Source organism: Cololabis saira, chromosome 3 (assembly GCF_033807715.1).
Source record: "Cololabis saira isolate AMF1-May2022 chromosome 3, fColSai1.1, whole genome shotgun sequence".
In the NCBI taxonomy this organism is placed as follows: Eukaryota; Metazoa; Chordata; class Actinopteri; order Beloniformes; family Belonidae; genus Cololabis; species Cololabis saira.
This window is the reverse complement of record NC_084589.1, coordinates 26,078,184-26,096,821: the sequence shown is the minus strand read 5'-3', so window position 1 is coordinate 26,096,821 and position 18,638 is coordinate 26,078,184. Positions and strand designations below refer to the sequence as shown.

The following is an 18,638-nucleotide window of genomic DNA, read 5'->3' as shown; positions in this document are numbered from 1 at the left end:
GAGAAATTACCTGCTATTGACTTGAGGCCAGTCCCGGGGGGCAACACCACCGTCTTTCTGCTGACAGCTGGGAGATGCCATGGATGGAAAAACAACATTGAAGACGACATGACGACTTTGAAAAACATTGAGCAAGTCTGAGTGAACGCTTTTTCCCATGAGGTTAGCGTCTTAGGCCTTGAAATCTCTGGAAGAAACCAGAGTCTTAACCTGAACCCAATATTAACACCAACAAACCTGATCAACTTTGAATGTTTCTCCCAAACTTCCAAAGGAAAGTTGAGCTCATTATTCTAAATATGAGTATCAAGATGGTGTTAGTGTCAATACGCTTTTAGTAGTTTGCTTATTTATGGTTCTGAAAATGTATCTAACTTCTATGTTTCAGTCTTGTATTTTAATTTATTTTATAAATTGACAAAACATGAGTTATGCATGTTTTTTGTGTGCAAACCGAACACCCCCCCCCCCCAAAAAAAAGTATCTGAATCCAGTCTGGGCAGATTTGAAATGCTCTGAGTTTGATCACAGTTTTTTTAAGGGCTTTCAAAAGATCTGCATTTTTCAACTTTTTTTGTTTTAGCAGGAAAATGCCAAATCACATTCAACAGGTATTACAACAGTCTAGATCGATCACCTGATCACCGATCACTTGGTCCTGAATAACAAGGTCCTAAACTGTGAGCTGCTGAAATCCTGTGTCAAGCAAAACTGCTAAAATCAAAACCACAACAGGTCTTCTCGGTTCCCAATCCCTGGCATTGACAGTTCTTAACACAAAATGTTTTACAGCAAAGGGGTAGACATGAACAATTTCCTGACTTATTGTTTTTTTTTTTTTTAATCACCAATTGAAGAAATGGTAAATCTGAGGAGAGTCTTGGTTTGTTGATGAGGAGTTTGTGCTTCCCTTCAGGAGGGCGCGGGAGCGGATGATCGAGCTGTCGCGTGCCAGAGATGGAGGGAAAGATGAAGGGCTGGAGGGATGGGTGGACAAGTGTTTCATGGGTAATGGGTTCAGAGAAGGAGATGGACCAGCAGCAGGAAGAGGAGGTGGGAAGCGTTTTCGATGCACTCCCTTTCCCTCAGCTCACTCTAACTTCATGGAGAGCATCTCTGGAGAGTTTGGCCTTGTGATGAACGGTCACAGTCTGGTAGGAATAACACGGCTTCAAACGCTTTACACAAATACATACAACATTACGAACAGACATAATCTAAAATGGTATCTCATCATGAACTTCTCATCATTGTTCTCTGTGCTCTTGTAGGCCCACGCGCTGGAAGCGGACATGGAGGCAGAGTTTGTGTCGACTGCATGCGCTTGCAAAGCCGTGATCTGCTGCAGAGTCACCCCGCTGCAAAAAGCTCAGGTGGTGGAGCTCATCAAGAACCACAAGAAGGCCGTCACACTGGCCATAGGAGACGGCGCTAACGACATTAGTATGATCAAAAGTGAGTCCAGCACAGAGAAAAATAAACGCATTATTGAAATAAGGAGGAAGAGTAAAATTTAAGCTGAGGCGTGTGGCTGCCGTGTCTACCTTTGAGCAATGGAAATTCTCAGCAGAAGTAGTGGTTGTAGAAGCTGTTTATCTACATGATGTTACAATGTGCGACGTGGTCTGTGTGGAAATATGTGTTGCACTGGTTGCAATGTTCCCATGAGCGTAGGAACTGGATTGTAGCGTCTCCAATGTGGTGAGCGTGTTTTGTAAACCTTCTGATTTGCATATTGCCAAACCTGTTTGGTGGTGACAAACACGGACAAACCCACATAACTTTAATTTTGATATTAATGCTTTTAATTAAACAAAATAACTAGTATTAATTGGGAAGGTAGAGTGTGGTAAAGAATGATACCATTAAAGAAGATGAGGTCATTCTAACCTGAAAGCCACATAAATGGACAAGTGTTGAGGGGTTAAATTAGTATTGTTTTTCTCTGTAATAGTCTGGGTTTTGTAAATATTGCCTCACCCTTCGTGTCATTCTGTGGCTGTGTATTGTGACTTGACATGAATTTATGCAAGTACGAAGCAGAAATGCAATCAGTGCAGCATTAAAGGGTGGGGTTGGTTGACTTCCTGTGATTTCTGATGTCAAACTCTCAAAAAAATTGTTTTTTTTTCTTTTTGAGACATTAGTTCTAGTGGCAGATCTGTAAGTATATGAACTGGGACACAAGCTTCACGGTTTAGCCTCTTACAGTAACAAAGCTGGGACTTTAAGGCCATAGTCTCAGGAGTAAAAGTGAAACAGCAAAAACGTCGGCAGCAACTGATGCTGGAGAACCTGCTGAAAGCAGGACAGCGGTAAACAACTAAAGTGTCCGATGACGCAATGCTTTCCTAAAAAAAATCCCATTTCAGCACTGGGGAAGACCTTTATGCATATTAGTTCACATAAAAACCACGCATAACATTCAAGACTTCAGCATTTAGTGATGTGTGTGTGTGTGTAAGCATTTTTGAAGAAAAAAAATTTGATAAAACACAAATGACAAAATATGAACCTTTCAATAACAGTGTAAGATCATGGTATAGTATTTTATATCATTCTGGTTTGTTTTTTTCAATAAATCTCATCATGAAACTCTAAAAAAGAAAGTTTAAAGTTTTAGTTTCCATCTGAATTAAACAATATTTGACGTTTTCCTCTGTCCATGGTCTCTCTTCTCTTGAAGGTGCTCACATTGGAGTGGGCATCTCCGGCCAGGAGGGGATCCAGGCCGTTCTGTCCAGCGACTACTCTTTTGCACAGTTCCGCTTCCTGCAGCGCCTGCTGTTGGTCCACGGCCGCTGGTCCTACCTGCGCATGTGCCGCTTCCTCTGCTATTTCTTCTACAAGAACTTTGCCTTCACCATGGTGCACTTTTGGTTTGGCTTCTTCTGCGGCTTCTCTGCTCAGGTCAGACAAACATGTAAGCATCAAGAAATCAGCTTTTGTGGTATCATTATGTCACGATTTTGATTGTAAGGATGTGTGTCTGTTGTCTCCTTTTTGTTGCAGACAGTATATGATCAGTTCTTCATCACGCTCTACAACATTGTGTACACGTCGCTCCCAGTGCTGGCCATGGGGATATTTGACCAGGTCTCTTCAGATTTGTTCCTTTGTAGCTTTTCGTTCCACTTTTCATTCATATCATTTTAAATTTACACCCAGTCTTCGTTTAGAGGTCTCCGATGTAATAGTACTCCCGTGAGAATAAAATTTCCGTTGGTATGCTTATGTTAGCATTTTGCTTAAACCACCAAGCCACTAACTTGACTGTTGACTGTCTGGAGTCTTATTTTAGCATATAGGGTTTCTCACTTCCTCTCTCGTTGCAGGATGTTCCAGATCAGAGAAGTCTGGAGTATCCCAAGTTGTATGAGCCGGGGCAGCTCAACCTCCTCTTCAACAAGCGGGAGTTCTTCATCTGCATTGCCCAGGGCATCTACACATCGGTGGTTCTGTTTTTTGTCCCCTATGCCGTACTGTCTGATGCCACCCAGAGCAACGGAGTGCCCCTCGCTGACTATCAGACCTTTGCAGTTACCACGGCAACAGCCCTGGTTATAGTGGTCAGTGTACAGGTGAGATTCCCCCCCCCTCCCGAGTGGAGATATCCTCACAGCAGTTTCATCTTTTAAAGGGGACCTATTATGGCATCTAATACCTATTTTAAACAGGCCTTGAATGTCTTAAAAACAAGCTTTTGATTGTTTTTGCTAAATAAATTAGAAATTCAGCCTCTAAACCATGTCTTTATCTTCCCATTCTCTAACCTCATTATCTATGCAGGATTCTGAGTGGGCGAGGAGGCTATGATAATGAGGCACTGTGCTGATTGGCTGCCTGAATGACGCGATACATTGCTACGAAAAAATGGCGGAAGCTCCGGCCGGCAGGGTTACCATGTCCTAATAACTGCATGCGATGCGAGCGAGCGTCAGTGAGAAAATCAATTCCATTGCTTTATTTTCTATTGGACTGTCCTAACTGGCCGCAAGCGACGCAACGCTGTGCAGCGTGATGCGGCGCGCCGTTTTGAGCTGAACATTTGTCGGACGCCCTGCTACTATTTTCTTCCTGTCGCTTGCGTTGAAAGCCGGTTGAAAGTGCTGTAGGAAACAGTCATGGATGAGGAATGGCTGATCCAGTTAGCTGAAATGAGAAGTTATCTCTATGATTCCTCCTCATTTCACTACAAAAACCTCAATAAAGCTGGCTGGAGGGAGATGGACAGAGAGCATCCAATGTCACGCAGTGCGACGCGATAGTCGGACGCTCGCATGCAGTTAGGACACTGTGTTTAGTTGTGGGCGTGGTTTTCATTTTGGATACGTAACGAAAGGGAGCAGAATCTGAACGGCTCATAGAAGCCACATCACACTGGATGGCTCATCCGGCCGGGGTGTACAGACACTGCAGAATTTTGTTGCTTTCCTCCTTCTCTGAGTTGGCAGGCTGAGGGGAGACCACTTTATATATGTTAAAGCAAGAAAAAACGTGTTTTTCACAATAGGTCACCTTTAAATGAAATGGTTGTTTGCTCCTCTGTTGTGTTCTGTTTTTCACGTGTGTATGTTTGTTTTTTTCAGATCACTCTTGATACCGGCTTCTGGACGGTCATCAACCACGTGTTTGTGTGGGGCTCCCTGGGCTCCTATTTCACCATCATGTTTGCTCTGCATAGCCAGACCCTCTTCAGGATTTTCCCCAATCAATTCCACTTTGTAGGTTGGTCCCCCGCTTTTTCTTGGTCACACAAACATACTTTGGCCAAACCTTTGCCGTATGAGCCCTCACATGTGAGTCAGATGTGGTTATTAAATATTCAGTATTCACTTTCTTTATCATACATTTAATGCATTTTGCTGCATCATCCAAAACTGCATCACCAACCTTGCTGAAATACTGAAATTAATCGGAGAACTAATGTTTACTGCAGTTTTGAATCATTTAATTCCACCAGCGACTTTATAAAACACATGCTTGTCTGTGTCTGTACATGTGTGCGTGTGTGTGTGTGTGTGTGTGTGTGTGTGTTTGTGTGAGTACAGGTAGTGCCCAGAACACATTACTGCAACCAGTCGTGTGGTTAACTATTGTCCTTGCAACAGCAATATGTATAGTTCCAGTTTTGGCTTTCCGATTCCTCAAACTGGACCTCAAGCCTCAGCTCTCAGACACGGTGAGAAAGCACTATGTTTCTACATCATCTTTGCAACATGTGTTATTGTCTTTCCAGGGGGTCAGTTTAAAAAAATGCCAAGTCCAGTGATCATCTGCATTTGTAAAAAAACAAATGCGTGTGTGTGAGCAGTAGTTCATGCTGACTTCACAGGTCTTGTCCACTCTAACCTACAATAACATCCAAATATTGACTTAAAAAGTGAGCTCTACTGACTAAAGTTGCTTTCTGAATTTGAGATCAGAGTGTGGCCTCCTTAAGCCAGTCAACCGAAGCTGCTCCCGGGGTGGTGTGCTCCTATTCTAATTTACATGTAGTTTCCCTACAGAGTGAAATATTTGGAGGCTTCAAATAATTGCAAAAATGTTCAAATGTATAATTCAAAGTGTGCGGTCCCTAATGCGATCACTAATAATGATTGAAAACAGTCAAAGTTAAAGCACATGATGGGAACAGGCAGTTAAGAGAGTAGTTCGGATATAAGAATTAAGTATTTAACCCTTACATGTTAAAGGACTGTTTTTCATCTATTGAATCAATATAAAGCTGTCACATATTAATGAAGTAGCTAGAAACATCTCAATAATGGCAAAAGCTAGACACTTCCTACATAGCAAATCACTCCACACTCTGTACTGTTCACTGGTTTTACCTTATTTAAATTACTGCATAGAGGTCTGGGGCAATACATATAAACGTACTTTGGAACCAGTATTCATTCTCCAAAAAAGAGCTATCAGAATTATGCACAATGCCGGTTATCTAGAACACACCAATCCATTATTCATTAAATCCAAAATAATAAAATTGTTCGATATTGCAGAGTTAAGGACTGCACAAATAATATACAAAGCCAGAAATAACTCTTTACCTGGACAAATACAGCAAATGTTTCAAGAAAGCCAGGGGAGATAGGAATTAAGGGAACCAATTAATTTTAAATGACAGTCATGTAGAACTACAAGCAAAAAATGTTGCCTTTCAAACAGTGGAGTGAGGCTATGGAACAGTCCGAGTAAGGAGCTGAAACAATGTCCAACCATCTACAGGTTCAAAAGCAAATACAAAGAAAATATTTTTGCCAAATACAGGGAAGAGGAGACATGAGGTAGTGATTGTGTGGGGATTCAGCACAATGTATGTATATAAAATGGTATATATAATAATTATTATATTGTTTTAGATAAGATGTGTATATATATATATATATATATATATATATATATATATATATATATATATATATATGTTTTATATGTATATTATTTATAATTGCTCTGGTAATAATAGGTATAATTTTTTGATAAAGTAAAGCTTGCTGTTTTATTTTTCTTATTTTTATTTTCAAGCAAAATTGAACTAGACTCAAGGGGTAGGACCCAATAAGTTTTTTACTTCCTCCTACTCCTTTTTGGGCATGAAAGTTTATTTCCCTTTGATTTTGTTTAATGACTGTTTATTTGTATTCTTTTTTGTTTTGTGTAATTGTTTTTTTGGTTTTTTTTTATGCTCGAAATAAAGATTTCAATCAATCAATCAAGTAATTATTGGTGCAGATCTGACAGTGATGTCCATCCCTCTGTTTCCTGGGCCGTCTCCAGGTGCGTTACACTCAGCTGGTGCTGCAGAAGAGAAGGAAGCCTGCAGGACGCAGCGCTGGAGGAGCCTGGCGTGGTGTGGGCAGCGTGTCAGAGGGCCGTCTGGGTGCTCGCGGCGGCTCCAGGCGCTCAGGCTACGCCTTCGCTCATCAGGAAGGCTTTGGAGAGCTGATCACTTCAGGGAAAAACATGAGGCTCTCTTCTCTGGGATTGGCTTCCTTCGCATCCAGACACAGCTCCAGCTGGATCGACACGCTCCGCAGGAAGAAAAACCCTCACACTCCCCCCACCACCTCTGGGGAGTGCAGCCCGGCACCAAGTAGCATCTCTGGGTCGGTTCCACAGCTTTCCAACTCCTCCTCTGTCCTGGGGGGCTCACAAGAAACACCTATTGAGGAGGAAACGGTCACAGCAGCGGCCCAGAATATACAAAGTGTTCCTGCTTCGCTCACACAAACCTCATCAGCTTTAGCGCCGCCATCAGAAGCAGCTGCATCTCAGGACTCAACTCAGGCCTCCGGTGCTGCCACTGCAACCGCTGCTACAGCAAGATCCCATGTGAGAGACCCCCCCGGAGGCTGGATGTGCTCTCTGGGCTCTCTACAGGTCAGATTCTGAATTAAAACTTCTTGGTTTTATTTGTAAGGTTAAATCCTTTTAAGATCTTTTTAAGATTCACTCCAGTTTTTTGTCCTCGTCCATTAGGAAGCTCTGTTTGGTTGGAAGGGGATCATGGCTCGCACCAGTGCATGCAACAGCCCTGGACCCCCCTCTGAAGCCCCCCAGGAGGAGTAAAGGTTCTGCAACAAGATGGATGAACTTCACATTAGCTACTGTCTACTTGGCGCACACACGTCACTGTGTGCGTATCTACATTATACACAGACTGAAATGAGCAAGCAGACTGTTTCAAAAGTATACAGAACACAAGAGGTGGTGGCAGCAACCAAAGACATGGACTTTCCCATCTGTAAAGGAATGAGTGGTGGAACAGCTGATCTCTGCACCGTATGATTACTCCTCACAAGTGACTTTGAAAGAGATTTACAGAATATAAATATGAAGATCAGCAGCAGGTGTAGTTAGAACGATAGCTATAAAATAGATAAAAACTGTTTCTGTTGATTACAAAAGCCTTAAAATAAAAACGCGCAGCATCTCTTAGAGTCAACAATGAGGTGGATAAAAGAACAAGCTCTCCAGTGAGATGCTGACACTGTTATATTACGTTTTCTCTGTTGGAAAATCAGTTTTCAATATAGTTCTCAGTGAGAACGCTATTTTAATTTACAAAAGACTGTTGGAGGATTTGTGTCACTTATCTGTTGTTGATCTGCAGTTTTGTTCTACCATTCCTCTTTTTTGCATCATATTGATGTGTTTCTTATGGTCTGGTTGCGTTGCGCCTTATATAAAGCTTTCATCGCTGTGATTTGGAAGTTTCCTAGTTTGACAAAGGCCGGGTCATGTTAATATAACTCTGGTGTAAAAGCGGAACGAATTCATTGCAACCAGTTTACTTTTGGGTGAAACCTACAAAATTGCAAATTATTAACAAAGCAATGTTAAGAGGTAGTTTGTCATGTCTTTAATCATTAATGTTGGCATTTTCTGGGTGAACACTAGTGCTGATTCCATCTTGTCACACTCCAGTGAAGTGCTTCAGGTTTTTACTTGTCCATGAATAAAAGGAAAGTGTATGTGGATTATTATACATTCACAACGCCAAGACATTAGACTCTTCCTCTGTATCAAGTAACATCTCTCAAGCAAAGGTTCCTGTTTAACACTAATGTTCAAAACATGTTAATGTAGTTGTGCAGCAGACCAATTGGGAAATGTACAATTTTACAATAGTGGAATACCCCACCCATCTATTTTTAACTTTAAAAATACATACATGCTTTTTTGTCTTCCTGTCTCTCATGAGAGAATATTAGATACATAAAATGCAAATGTCACTTGATGTAAGAAGTCCGAGGCAGAAATGACAAAGCAAGTGGTGAAAGTGAGATGAAACAGATAACATGAGGATTTTCATGTTTTAAATTTGACCACAAAAATAAATCAGACATCTTTGTGGCATTGACTCCTTTGTTTTTCGTGGTCTGCCAGCACTTTCTATAAGCTAAAATAAACTTTATCAAGCAAGAGGAGCTTCTTAATAGACATCATTTTTTTGCCTTCCTTTTTTGTATTGGGTTAAAAAATATAAATGAATAAAAATACGAAAGAAAAATAAGTCTTATGTTCTTTTTTTTTTGGAAGCCTACATTCTACATCCACCTATGGACATTTTAAAACTGCAGTGTGCAATAGAAAATTATTTAAAAAAATGAAATAAAAATTCTTAGATGTTTTAAATAGGTGAATATTATAACCGTGGAACTGTGCAGAGCTTTCATGGGCATTTTATTTTGACGCTGAGGAGGATTTCCTCAGTGTAACGGCGCTGAACGAGGGGAAGAGCGCTGGGATTTCACAATAACGGGTCTCAGAAGACACTGCGAGGAACCCCGTCTGCTGGACTGGAGGGCTGGAGCTGCTTAACATGCTCTCCACCTGCTGCTGCTGCACAAACTAGTGTCAGAGGAGGGAGCTTCACGGGGAAACATGGTTACCTTTCTGCTTTTGATTTCTTTTAAGTTCGTTTTGCCGCTTGGGAGCTTTTTTGACGGAGCTTGTCCCCGAAAAGGTAAGTAAATTAATCTACAGAAACTTTTCCTCTAACTTTGTAACTAACTTGTATATATATATATATATATATATATATATATATATATATATATATATATATATATATATATATATATATATATTTGAAAAGCAGCTACTGTTTGAGTGTGATTTACTTCATTTAATTGTTTACTTATTTATCCATAAGTTACTGAACTAAATTACTATAAATTTAGAAAAAGAAATTTTGCAAAAATTACTAACTAAAATAATGATTAATTAATAAATTACAATGAATTGATTACTTGTTATAAGAACTAAATATCCGCTACTACAAACTCAGGTATACATGCACTAAAATCCCTTGCACGTAAAATATCCAAATCGCAAATTTTTACAGAATATAATTTAGTTTTACATTTTCAAATGGTCCATTTAAAGCGAAAGAAGAAAGAAATCTGTCTCACACTTAGGTGTATAGCCAAATGTCGAAAGCATCAAACAGTCCTTTATTTCTTAAATTTAATTTTATTTTATTTTACAAAAGGACAAAAATAAAAATGTTTTTCCTCAATTTGACTTGGAATAAAATGAGTCTTTATGTATTATTGCTTATTGCACAGGTCTTAATCTAATGAGAGTATAATTTGTAGACAGGTGCTTTTACTTTTGATTTCAAATTCTATAAATATTTCAGCACACAGTGAGGGAATTGTATTCACCACACCTAGCAGAGAGCTTGAGCTAGTTTGTATTACTTAATATGTTGTTCTGCCCTCTATTAGCTGAAGTTAGTCAATCTGGTGAACTAGAGGAAATAAACAAACAAGCAAGTGAACTTGAGCAAAGGAACAAAATCTACGAAGAGGATATCATTTAACATGGAGGAGAAACTGTGTGAGGGACATATTAAAAGAGGAAGTTTAAAAGGAGTTGGTCATTTATGCAACATTGCATCCTTTCTCTGCTGCGCCTTGTAAAATGTAGGCACTACTCAAGCCTAAAGAATAGAAACACTATACAAAATATCGTGTCGATCTTTGGTAGTCAGCTATGCACTATAGGTTTTGTCTGTGTAGCGGTTGGTTTGTATGAGTACTTCAAATGTTTGTGTTTCTGTGCAGACCCTGCCCCTGGGGTCCTGGTTGTACCAACAGGAAGTAAGTTGCTTCTAACCTGCGATGGGCTTGTAAAGGTGAACGGAGAGAATGTAGTCTTGACCAGAGTTGGCTCAAATGCCAACAAAATCTCTCCAGTTGGAGTCACAACTCCTCAAAAACTTGCAAGTAACTCTACAGTCTCTACTGATAAGACTGAGATTCAGACTGCAGTGACTACAGTAAATGGTGAATATGACTCTACAACTGTGGCAGCAGTCAGCACCGTGCCGGGAGAAAATACAAACTCTACCACATACAAAACTTCTCCTCACATGCTCCAGCCAACCACCTCAACCAGGACACCAGATGAAGCATCCACCCAGGAGAATGAAGAGATACACAGCCTTGATGAAGTTGAGGAGGGGGAGGACAGCAGCAGAGTACCAAGAGAAGCCGAACTTAAGCTGAACTATCAGTGGAAGTGGAATAAGCAGCTTTCATGGGAAAAATACAGAGAAGTCACAGTTTCCAAAGATGGGGCAATCCTGTCTCTGGACTCGGTAAGACAGACGGATGCCGGGAGCTACTCATGCTATCACAGAGGCAGAGAGATGACTGCCATTAAAGTCATTGTTGCAGGTGAGTTGCAGTAAAATGACCATGAAACTATTCAGTTTCGTCTGATCTAAAAAAAACACAAGAGAAGAACAAAAACCATGCATAGAAAACTTCTTAATCAGAATTTTGTATGGTGAAACCAGATAAAAGGGCCAGTTAAAGCATGTAAACACCTTCATGAACTAATAAGTAAGAATAACTGAAGGGGGAGACCAGGACTTTTTAAAGTTACATTGTACGTGTGCTGAAACAAGCACTGCATTGATCAAACTTTATTTTTCTACAAAAGCTAGTTAGACTCATTATAGCATGAAAGCAAAAATGTTATTAATACCTTCAGTTGTGACTATCATAATAAAACTGCAGCTCAAATACTACCCCTGAAAGTACATTTGAAGAAGCTAAAAATGATCTGTGCTTCTTAATGTCTTCCTGTCTCTTTTAGAGCTTCCTGAGACTCCCAGTCTGTCCTGCTACAAAAAGTTCCCTGGGAGCAAAATTCGTTGTGAATGGAGGCCTCAAAAGCCCATTTTAAAACAGCCTAATTGTTACCTCTTACTGAGTACAAGGTAAGGATTCAGATGATTCTTTATATGTTACAGTTGCAACATGAAGATATTTTTAAATGTTTGATATGTAACATCTAATGTAATGTGAATGCAATGTCACAATTGAGAGGCATTGCCTTCATAAAGGCCACCAAAACCTTGACTGTGCGAAAAACTAAAGAAGCAAGAAAAAAATGAAAATTAACTTCAACTTCAACTTAAACTTCTCGAATGAGTTTGCAGAAGAACTGGCACAAAAGTACTCCCAACACTTGCCAACATTTTTGTACTTTTATATAGAGGGAAACTGAATTTTGCAAGTTAATGGCAATATCACAAGCAATACTTCAGTAGCAGAATGTAAATTCAAGAATAATCTGAAGTTTTAAAATAAAATCTCAAAGGTTGCTGCTAAACGTTTGCAATAAAAAATTGGAATAGTTTAATTTCAAGGCTAAAACAAGTTGAAGTCAGCTCACGCATGAGCACAGAATCCCAATTACATCTGTGAACATTCTTAAAACTGAAAAAGCCATATAACAGTAATTATTTGCCTCTGTGTCATATCTAGCTTTTTGTGAATGACAGTTTTTTGTTTGTCTTTTTCTCCTCAGAGGCTTGAAGAACTTCGCCAGAATTCCCTGCTCGTACTCCTATCTGCACTCCCGCTGTTGGTGTGCTCTGGACCACAATGAGGATGAGATAAGAAGCCATCATTCGGCCTTCCTGTGTGTTACTAGCATCCTCGGCAATGCCACTAGCAGCCTGCTGTATTTCACACCGCTGGAAATTTGTAAGTGTCACAGCGCTTCCGTCCTGATCTGAACTAAAGCTTTTTAAAGCAATGTGCTTGTCTTCCCTCCTGCTCCTTTAGTAAAGCCCGACCCACCCGCAAATGTGTCAGTCCACCAGGAAAAGGGGAGGGAGAGGAGATTGAGAGTCACCTGGATCCTACCAAATTCCTGGAAGGAGCGGAGCGATTATTATCGCTTGATGTACGAGCTCAAATACAGACCTTTAAGGTCCAGCTCTGACCAGGTGTGTTACACTTTTGGACACATCACTTTTGAATTTCTTGTCATTTTTATTTAGTATTCAGTACTCTGTCCAGTGATGGTATAACACTTTTATCTTTTTTTTCTCCTTTCTGTGTAATTGCACAGGTAATGGAGATTAAATACGAGCGCTCATACGTCATCACCGATGTCCTGCCTGGTCATGAGTATGTGATTCAGCTCAGAATGAAGGAAGAATATGATGGTCAGTGGAGCGAATGGACGACACCAGTCAATGCCACAAGTTGGATTGGTAAATACACACACACACACACATACACACATGGCACAAGTGTCACATCAAGCTATTTCATAAGGTGTACATACATTTATCTGACATGTACAGCTTTTTGACAGATAGCAGTTCTTTTATATGTGCTCTATAAATAAACGTAACTTCCCTGAACATGTTTGCGCTCGCTCACTGTAGAGTATTGCGGTCTTAAACACATGTAAACGGTCCTGTCAATAATGAAGTAGACCCATGATGCTTCATTTTATCCCCTCAGTTATACTTGATCCTCCTCAGATGGACAAAAGTTATCATGCGGAGCAGGGACAGCTCTTGTTTCCTTTCCAACTGGATTTCCCAAGAATCTTTCTTCATAAATATGCATTTACTTTGACTTCTTCTTGTTTCTCTTTCATTTCAAATAAGTGTACCAAAGGTGAATAACATACTCTCAATGTTCTGTTGCTTTTGCCATACAGAAATGAAAGCGGTATTAATCAATGAGCATTTTTCTGGTTGTGTAAGTGTTGGAAATATCAAGCATGAACAGTGATCTCAACTTCCTCTGTATGAGCTGACGTTCCTTGTAGTCCCATTTCTGTCTTCTCTCATATTTCTTTACTGGCTGTTTTCAAAATGACAGCAGCGACAGCAGCCCCTTTAGTTTATACTTTTGCGACTAGAAGTTTACATTTGTTAATTAAACCAGTTAGCTTCTTCGAAGTTAAAGGATTAAATACACCGAGTTGACTGTGGCCTTAAACAGTTTGAAATATTCCCCATGATGACATTTAGGCTGCATAAGACTGACAGCTTAACTGACATAATTTTATGAAATTGGAGGCAGAATTGTGCTTATATTTTAAGGTACATCTTACAAAGTATCATAATCCCCTACATTATAACGAACAACCCAGGATATGTGCTTGATTGTCACAAATGTCAGTATCAGGCTGAACCTGTTGTTATGCAGGCTGTCTTTCAGAAAATGACTTTTGATACTACATTAAATGCTGATGTCCTTCTTCTCTTCTGTTTCTGCAGCAGAAACTGATGATCTGATGTCCATGGAGGTAGGAATCTTGACTCACAATTAATCATCATTTTTCCCACTGCTCAATTTAATAGTCTGCAGTAACTAACACATTTTTTTCTGTTTTTTAACTTGCAGTTTAACTTGACCTCCACAGAAGGTTCTGGTTCCTCTGCAGAAGACTACACTGATGGTGATATAACTAGCAGTCAGGAATATATTATTTTACTCTGTGTATACTGTATGTGTGTGTGTGGAAAAAAAGAGACAAAAGCAGATGGAGAACTCCTAAATGTTGTTAGCGCTTTTTAAAAAAAAGCAACTCTCTGCTTCACTGAGCCTCAACAGGAAACACTGTCATCACAATAACAGCTTCTGTAACGCCACAGTAGACATGGTTCCCCACAACTATAACAGACATATTCACATTCAGACCATGTTAAAACATACATTTGCATGACCTTGTATGTATTTGTCTGTCTTCCTCTCTCTTTCTCATAGAAATCCCAAGTGGTGAAAGTAAAACCCCAGACCCGCCACATGAGTGGATCCATTTCATTTGGGTCGCTTGCCTTTTTGCTCTCTTGTCATTCATTTTGACCGTCTATATTTTCAGGTACTGCTAGCTGGACTTAATTATTTAAACATAATATATATAGTGTCATGTCTAACACAATTAGAATAATGTACACCCTAAAAGATATGCCTTAGTCAATCATTTTGACCATATTCATCAAGTGTGCCTCTCTTATTTTATTTCAGACACAAGGACAGACTTATGTCAAAACTCCATTGTTTTAATGTCGCCCCTCCGCTTGGCGACTCGCCTCCACAGCCGTCCTCCACCACAGCAGCACCAGAGAGAGAGGCTCTGGTGACCTTTGCTCCTCCGTTTTACAAGGAACACCCACTAAATGACATACAAGAAGGGGAAGAAAATGAGGAAGAACAGTCCGTCACGGACAGAATAGAGGCCATGCACTTCAACAACACAAGCTATTTCCTGGTGCAGAGGCAGTAATGAATCTGAGGGGAGTTGAACAATTTGACTGTTTTGTATTGTTGGGATGTTTTGCACTTTAAAGCCAGAGCTGCAGGTGACAGGATGAAGAAGGACCTTCTTGAGGGAGATGGCAACAGACTCAGTAGCTGCTTGTTTATATTGCATAGCAATGTTTCTAACTATATCTCACACCCTGATTTACTCAAATGTGTTCATGCTGTGTTCCCTAAGAATAGCCTTTTGCCTCTGTCCAACATCTGCACTAATTTAAGATGCGCTATTAAACTGTATGTTTCATGCCACTGGTTTTGCCTGTAGAGAAAAGTTAGTGTATTTTAAGTTTCTGTACAGTTTAGAAAATATTTGAGAAGTGGGTGTTAAATGCATGGGAAAGATCAAGATTTTCCTGTTCTGTACAATAAATGGTCCTTGGTAGAAGTGTATGTGTAAATATTTACTATGAAGAAACTATGTTATTGGCCTTAAGGTCAATTTTGCTTTATTACCTTGAACTTGAGTGTTTGTGCAGGAGATGGTCCCTTTATTAAGAATTAGAACGGTTTAAATAACATATTGAACTTAAATGAACATGTAAAAACTACAAACATGAAATAACTATGTACATACTGCTGCATTGCACAGGAGAAAATGGGAGTTACAGTGCTAACAGTGGCCATAATCTGAGACAAATCCAAAATAATTTTTAAGCATAAAAAGAAATTAATTTAACTTAGGAAATGTTTATAATCGATAAAGTCGTTTTTTTGTGTGTGTTTTGTTTGTTTAAAAAAAAGAAGAAAAAATAAGTATTTCCAGTGTTTCTCAGTTGATGTTTCCTCCTGGTTTGTGCTGCCACCTGGCGGGGACAGCTGGTAACTGCGGTAGTTTCCATGGCAACAGTTTCTTCTGAACCAATCACAACGGTATGGGTGAAAAGTGTTTTTAGGTGGTTTTCCGTAAATACTTTAAGCTCTGTGTGCAAAGATATACTCCCTGAGAAATCATGGCTGGAAAAGATGGCTTAACGAAACTAGACGTGGGCGTATTAAGTGCTGAGCAGCAGGAGACATTGCGACAGTTTAAGGTAACATTATGGTACTGTTGCTATCTGTTAGTTTGCAAAAAGATGCGTTGAATTGGACACATTATTTCGAAATACGTTTTGTTTTTACTCCCAGGTGAGGACGAGAATCGACAATGAGATATATTTGCGATCTCATCCTGAAGTAGAGGAACTCATAGGTGACTTTTTAAGGTACCATTTTTTTACACACAGTTTGGCAGGCAGATACTGTGATTTCAAGATGATAAAAGATGAGAAAATTGCTTATATTTGCTACTCTAATTATAAAATATTATATATGGCAAGGATCAAATCATGTTAAAAAAAACTATTTTATTGAAGCATATTGCACGAGGACGTGTTTTTCCCTGTTTTTCTCTGTGCTGGGTGAAGCCAAACATTTGTAAAACAAGAACATGAAGATTTTAAGAAATTGTATAGTTTAGAGAAAGAAAATAAAAGCTGCACTTCAGATCTGTGCACTTTTTAAATAAATGCCATTTGAACTTGAAAGATCCTCATGTTCATTTGTCTGGTGCACCATAAGAAATAAAAACCAGTGAACAGAATCAAATGTTAATACAAGCTTTTATTATATCATGCACAATGTTTTTCAGCCGGAGGTACGCTTTTCTCAAACCACATAGGTAGAGGGAAATGCACACTGTGGTCAACAATCCTGTCATATTTATTCTGAAAAAGGGAGATGTTTTGTACGTTATAGGAGCTGAACCTTATCTTGGAGGCCAACTGCAGTGAAAGAAACTTAAACATGCCACACTTTCAGCCATATATTTTCTGTTGTCTAGACCTAATCCGACACCCGACCTTATCTTGTTTGCAGCGTGAGTGCATAAACAGCTGAGCAGTTCAGGATTTACAAATCCCTTGAGTCATATGTGTAATTTACTAATGGATGGGAGCAGGACTTACAAACCTTTGAGTCATCAAACTCTTCAAAGATGATCCCTTGAACAAAAGCATGAGGTCAAATAAGTCTTGGTTTGCATATGCATCTGTTTTCAAAGTCTTGCACTACATGTGCACCTTAATAAAGAAGCTAAATTCAGTTCTTTTGATCAAAACATTGCTATCTTTAAGGCTTTCAAGCAAGTATGGTAAACAAATTAAACTATAAACAAGAGTAAAACTGATCAGCACCAACATACAATACTAAGCCACAAATCATGAATGAAGACCACAAGTTCACAAGGCAAACAGGCATAGTTGAAATACAGATCTGATTTAGGCCATGAAATACTATCAATACAAAATAGATAAACAGACAGAGCAAGATGTCACTCGCCTCTATCGTCGATGTAAAGAACCATAGAACCAACATGACTGATTCCCAGGAGTTAAATACAGCTTGACATGACTATCCCCAACCTGATTCATGACATCAGGTTCAATACCTTGGTACAATGACAGTTTGATATGTGAGCAAATTAATTGATTCATTAATTAATGAATTGATCACAAGTCACTGTAAACCTACAGAAACACTAATCAAGGTTTTACTTGTATTTCTTCTCTCCTCTCACAGGGACATGCTCCTTAAAAGGCCGAGTGATATTCGTGAGTTTGCTGCAGGTAAGTGGTGTACATACACACATGCAAATGTATTTCCACGTCTTAGACAGAACATCAAGTCAGATGTTTTCTAAACTTCTTACCTTATAACAGCTGGTTTTCTAACCAACACAGTCCAACTCTGGATCTTAACCCTATAGGGCACATTTACTTGGATTTTTTTTGTGGTACTTATCGTGTGAAAGAAATCATGCTAAACCAGATGTTTTAAGTAAAGATAACTCCATAACAAGATCACAAATGTGTTGGGATTCATTCAATTAATAATTGAAATGATCTCAATACAAACACAGGCAATATTAGTGTGTACACTACTCTTTTTCAGATTACTTCTCCAGCCTTAAGACTCCAACTGACCCCAGGATGGAAGGAAACAGTGACATGGAGTAAAACACACAGCAGCTTCTCCTTCATGTCGAGTCTCTTTTCACAGCAACTCGTAGATGGATGTTATTTTCAAACAATAAATATGTAAATTCATTTGTGTCATTTTTTTTACATTGTTAGCTTGCTCTCAGCCTAACAAAAGTTATTACTTAAAATTCTGTTTTCTCTTTGTCACATCAGTTTCTTGCTTTTTTCTTTTTTTTGTTAATTTTATATTGTGTCCCATTCTTATTTGCAAATTAGACAAACTTTTCCTATGAGCTCTAACTCATAGTTCAGTTCAGACTTACATTATTAATTTCTAAAGACAGAGCAGATCCTCCCATTGTCATTGATAGACTTTGCATGTCATTCTTTCATGGTCATAACATTCAAATGAAGCTCCTGTTTCATGTTTACCGACCTTTTCCACTGAGTATGAACGGAGCTGACAGGTAGTGATCATATTTCTTTGTTTGTTTTTGTTGCGTAACACTATTTGGTTAATAAAGTGGTATATTGTGATCTGCTGTTTCTTCATTTCAGTTCTTTCCGGCTAAGTTTTTATTTC

At 39.2% G+C, this 18,638-nt stretch overlaps 3 protein-coding genes across 6 annotated transcripts in view; all 3 read left to right on the top strand.

Moving 5' to 3' along the window:
* The window catches only part of atp8b2 (ATPase phospholipid transporting 8B2), a 30,058-nt gene extending 21,082 nt beyond the window's left edge, over window positions 1-8,976 (top strand). For all 3 annotated transcript variants that reach the window (XM_061718381.1, XM_061718383.1, XM_061718382.1), the window contains 9 exons: window positions 917-1,154; window positions 1,272-1,455; window positions 2,687-2,910; window positions 3,013-3,096; window positions 3,336-3,581; window positions 4,590-4,728; window positions 5,052-5,182; window positions 6,784-7,386; window positions 7,486-8,976. In XM_061718381.1, the coding sequence (XP_061574365.1) occupies window positions 917-1,154; window positions 1,272-1,455; window positions 2,687-2,910; window positions 3,013-3,096; window positions 3,336-3,581; window positions 4,590-4,728; window positions 5,052-5,182; window positions 6,784-7,386; window positions 7,486-7,575 (1,939 nt within the window). In that variant the 3' untranslated portion in view covers window positions 7,576-8,976. The remainder of the gene's footprint in view (window positions 1-916; window positions 1,155-1,271; window positions 1,456-2,686; window positions 2,911-3,012; window positions 3,097-3,335; window positions 3,582-4,589; window positions 4,729-5,051; window positions 5,183-6,783; window positions 7,387-7,485) is intronic.
* A 339-nt stretch (window positions 8,977-9,315) lies between these two features.
* Window positions 9,316-15,807, top strand: il6r (interleukin 6 receptor). Of its 2 annotated transcripts, none has more exons than XM_061718379.1 (10): window positions 9,316-9,475; window positions 10,581-11,195; window positions 11,620-11,743; window positions 12,337-12,515; window positions 12,597-12,760; window positions 12,886-13,030; window positions 14,057-14,082; window positions 14,181-14,235; window positions 14,544-14,658; window positions 14,805-15,807. In XM_061718379.1, the coding sequence occupies exons 1-10, from the start codon at window positions 9,394-9,396 to the stop codon at window positions 15,061-15,063; spliced, it is 1,764 nt and encodes a 587-aa protein (XP_061574363.1). In that variant the 5' UTR covers window positions 9,316-9,393; the 3' UTR covers window positions 15,064-15,807. The 2 variants fall into 2 exon arrangements, with proteins under 2 accessions (XP_061574363.1, XP_061574362.1); XM_061718378.1 differs by having other exon boundaries at window positions 14,054-14,082; window positions 14,805-15,805.
* Window positions 15,808-16,035: 228 nt separating this feature from the next.
* Window positions 16,036-18,091, top strand: LOC133441015 (RIIa domain-containing protein 1). Its single transcript, XM_061718380.1, has 4 exons — window positions 16,036-16,129; window positions 16,224-16,300; window positions 17,655-17,701; window positions 18,027-18,091. Exons 1-4 carry the CDS (start codon window positions 16,049-16,051, stop codon window positions 18,089-18,091), a joined length of 270 nt encoding a protein of 89 aa, XP_061574364.1. The 5' UTR covers window positions 16,036-16,048.
* Window positions 18,092-18,638: the final 547 nt, after the last annotated feature.

What these genes read in the sequence shown, in the direction of transcription:
- il6r (XM_061718378.1), top strand. Translation starts at nt 9,394, where the DNA reads ATGGTTACCTTTCTGCTTTTGATTTCTTTTAAGTTCGTTTTGCCGCTT. An exon ending in TTTCACACCGCTGGAAATTT is followed by an intron (nt 12,516 to 12,596) that starts GTAAGTGTCACA and finishes CTGCTCCTTTAG; the next exon opens with TAAAGCCCGACCCACCCGCA. An exon ending in ATGATCTGATGTCCATGGAG is followed by an intron (nt 14,083 to 14,180) that starts GTAGGAATCTTG and finishes TTTAACTTGCAG; the next exon opens with TTTAACTTGACCTCCACAGA.
- LOC133441015 (XM_061718380.1), top strand. Translation starts at nt 16,049, where the DNA reads ATGGCTGGAAAAGATGGCTTAACGAAACTAGACGTGGGCGTATTAAGT. An exon ending in AGACATTGCGACAGTTTAAG is followed by an intron (nt 16,130 to 16,223) that starts GTAACATTATGG and finishes TTTTACTCCCAG; the next exon opens with GTGAGGACGAGAATCGACAA. An exon ending in TATTCGTGAGTTTGCTGCAG is followed by an intron (nt 17,702 to 18,026) that starts GTAAGTGGTGTA and finishes ACTCTTTTTCAG; the next exon opens with ATTACTTCTCCAGCCTTAAG.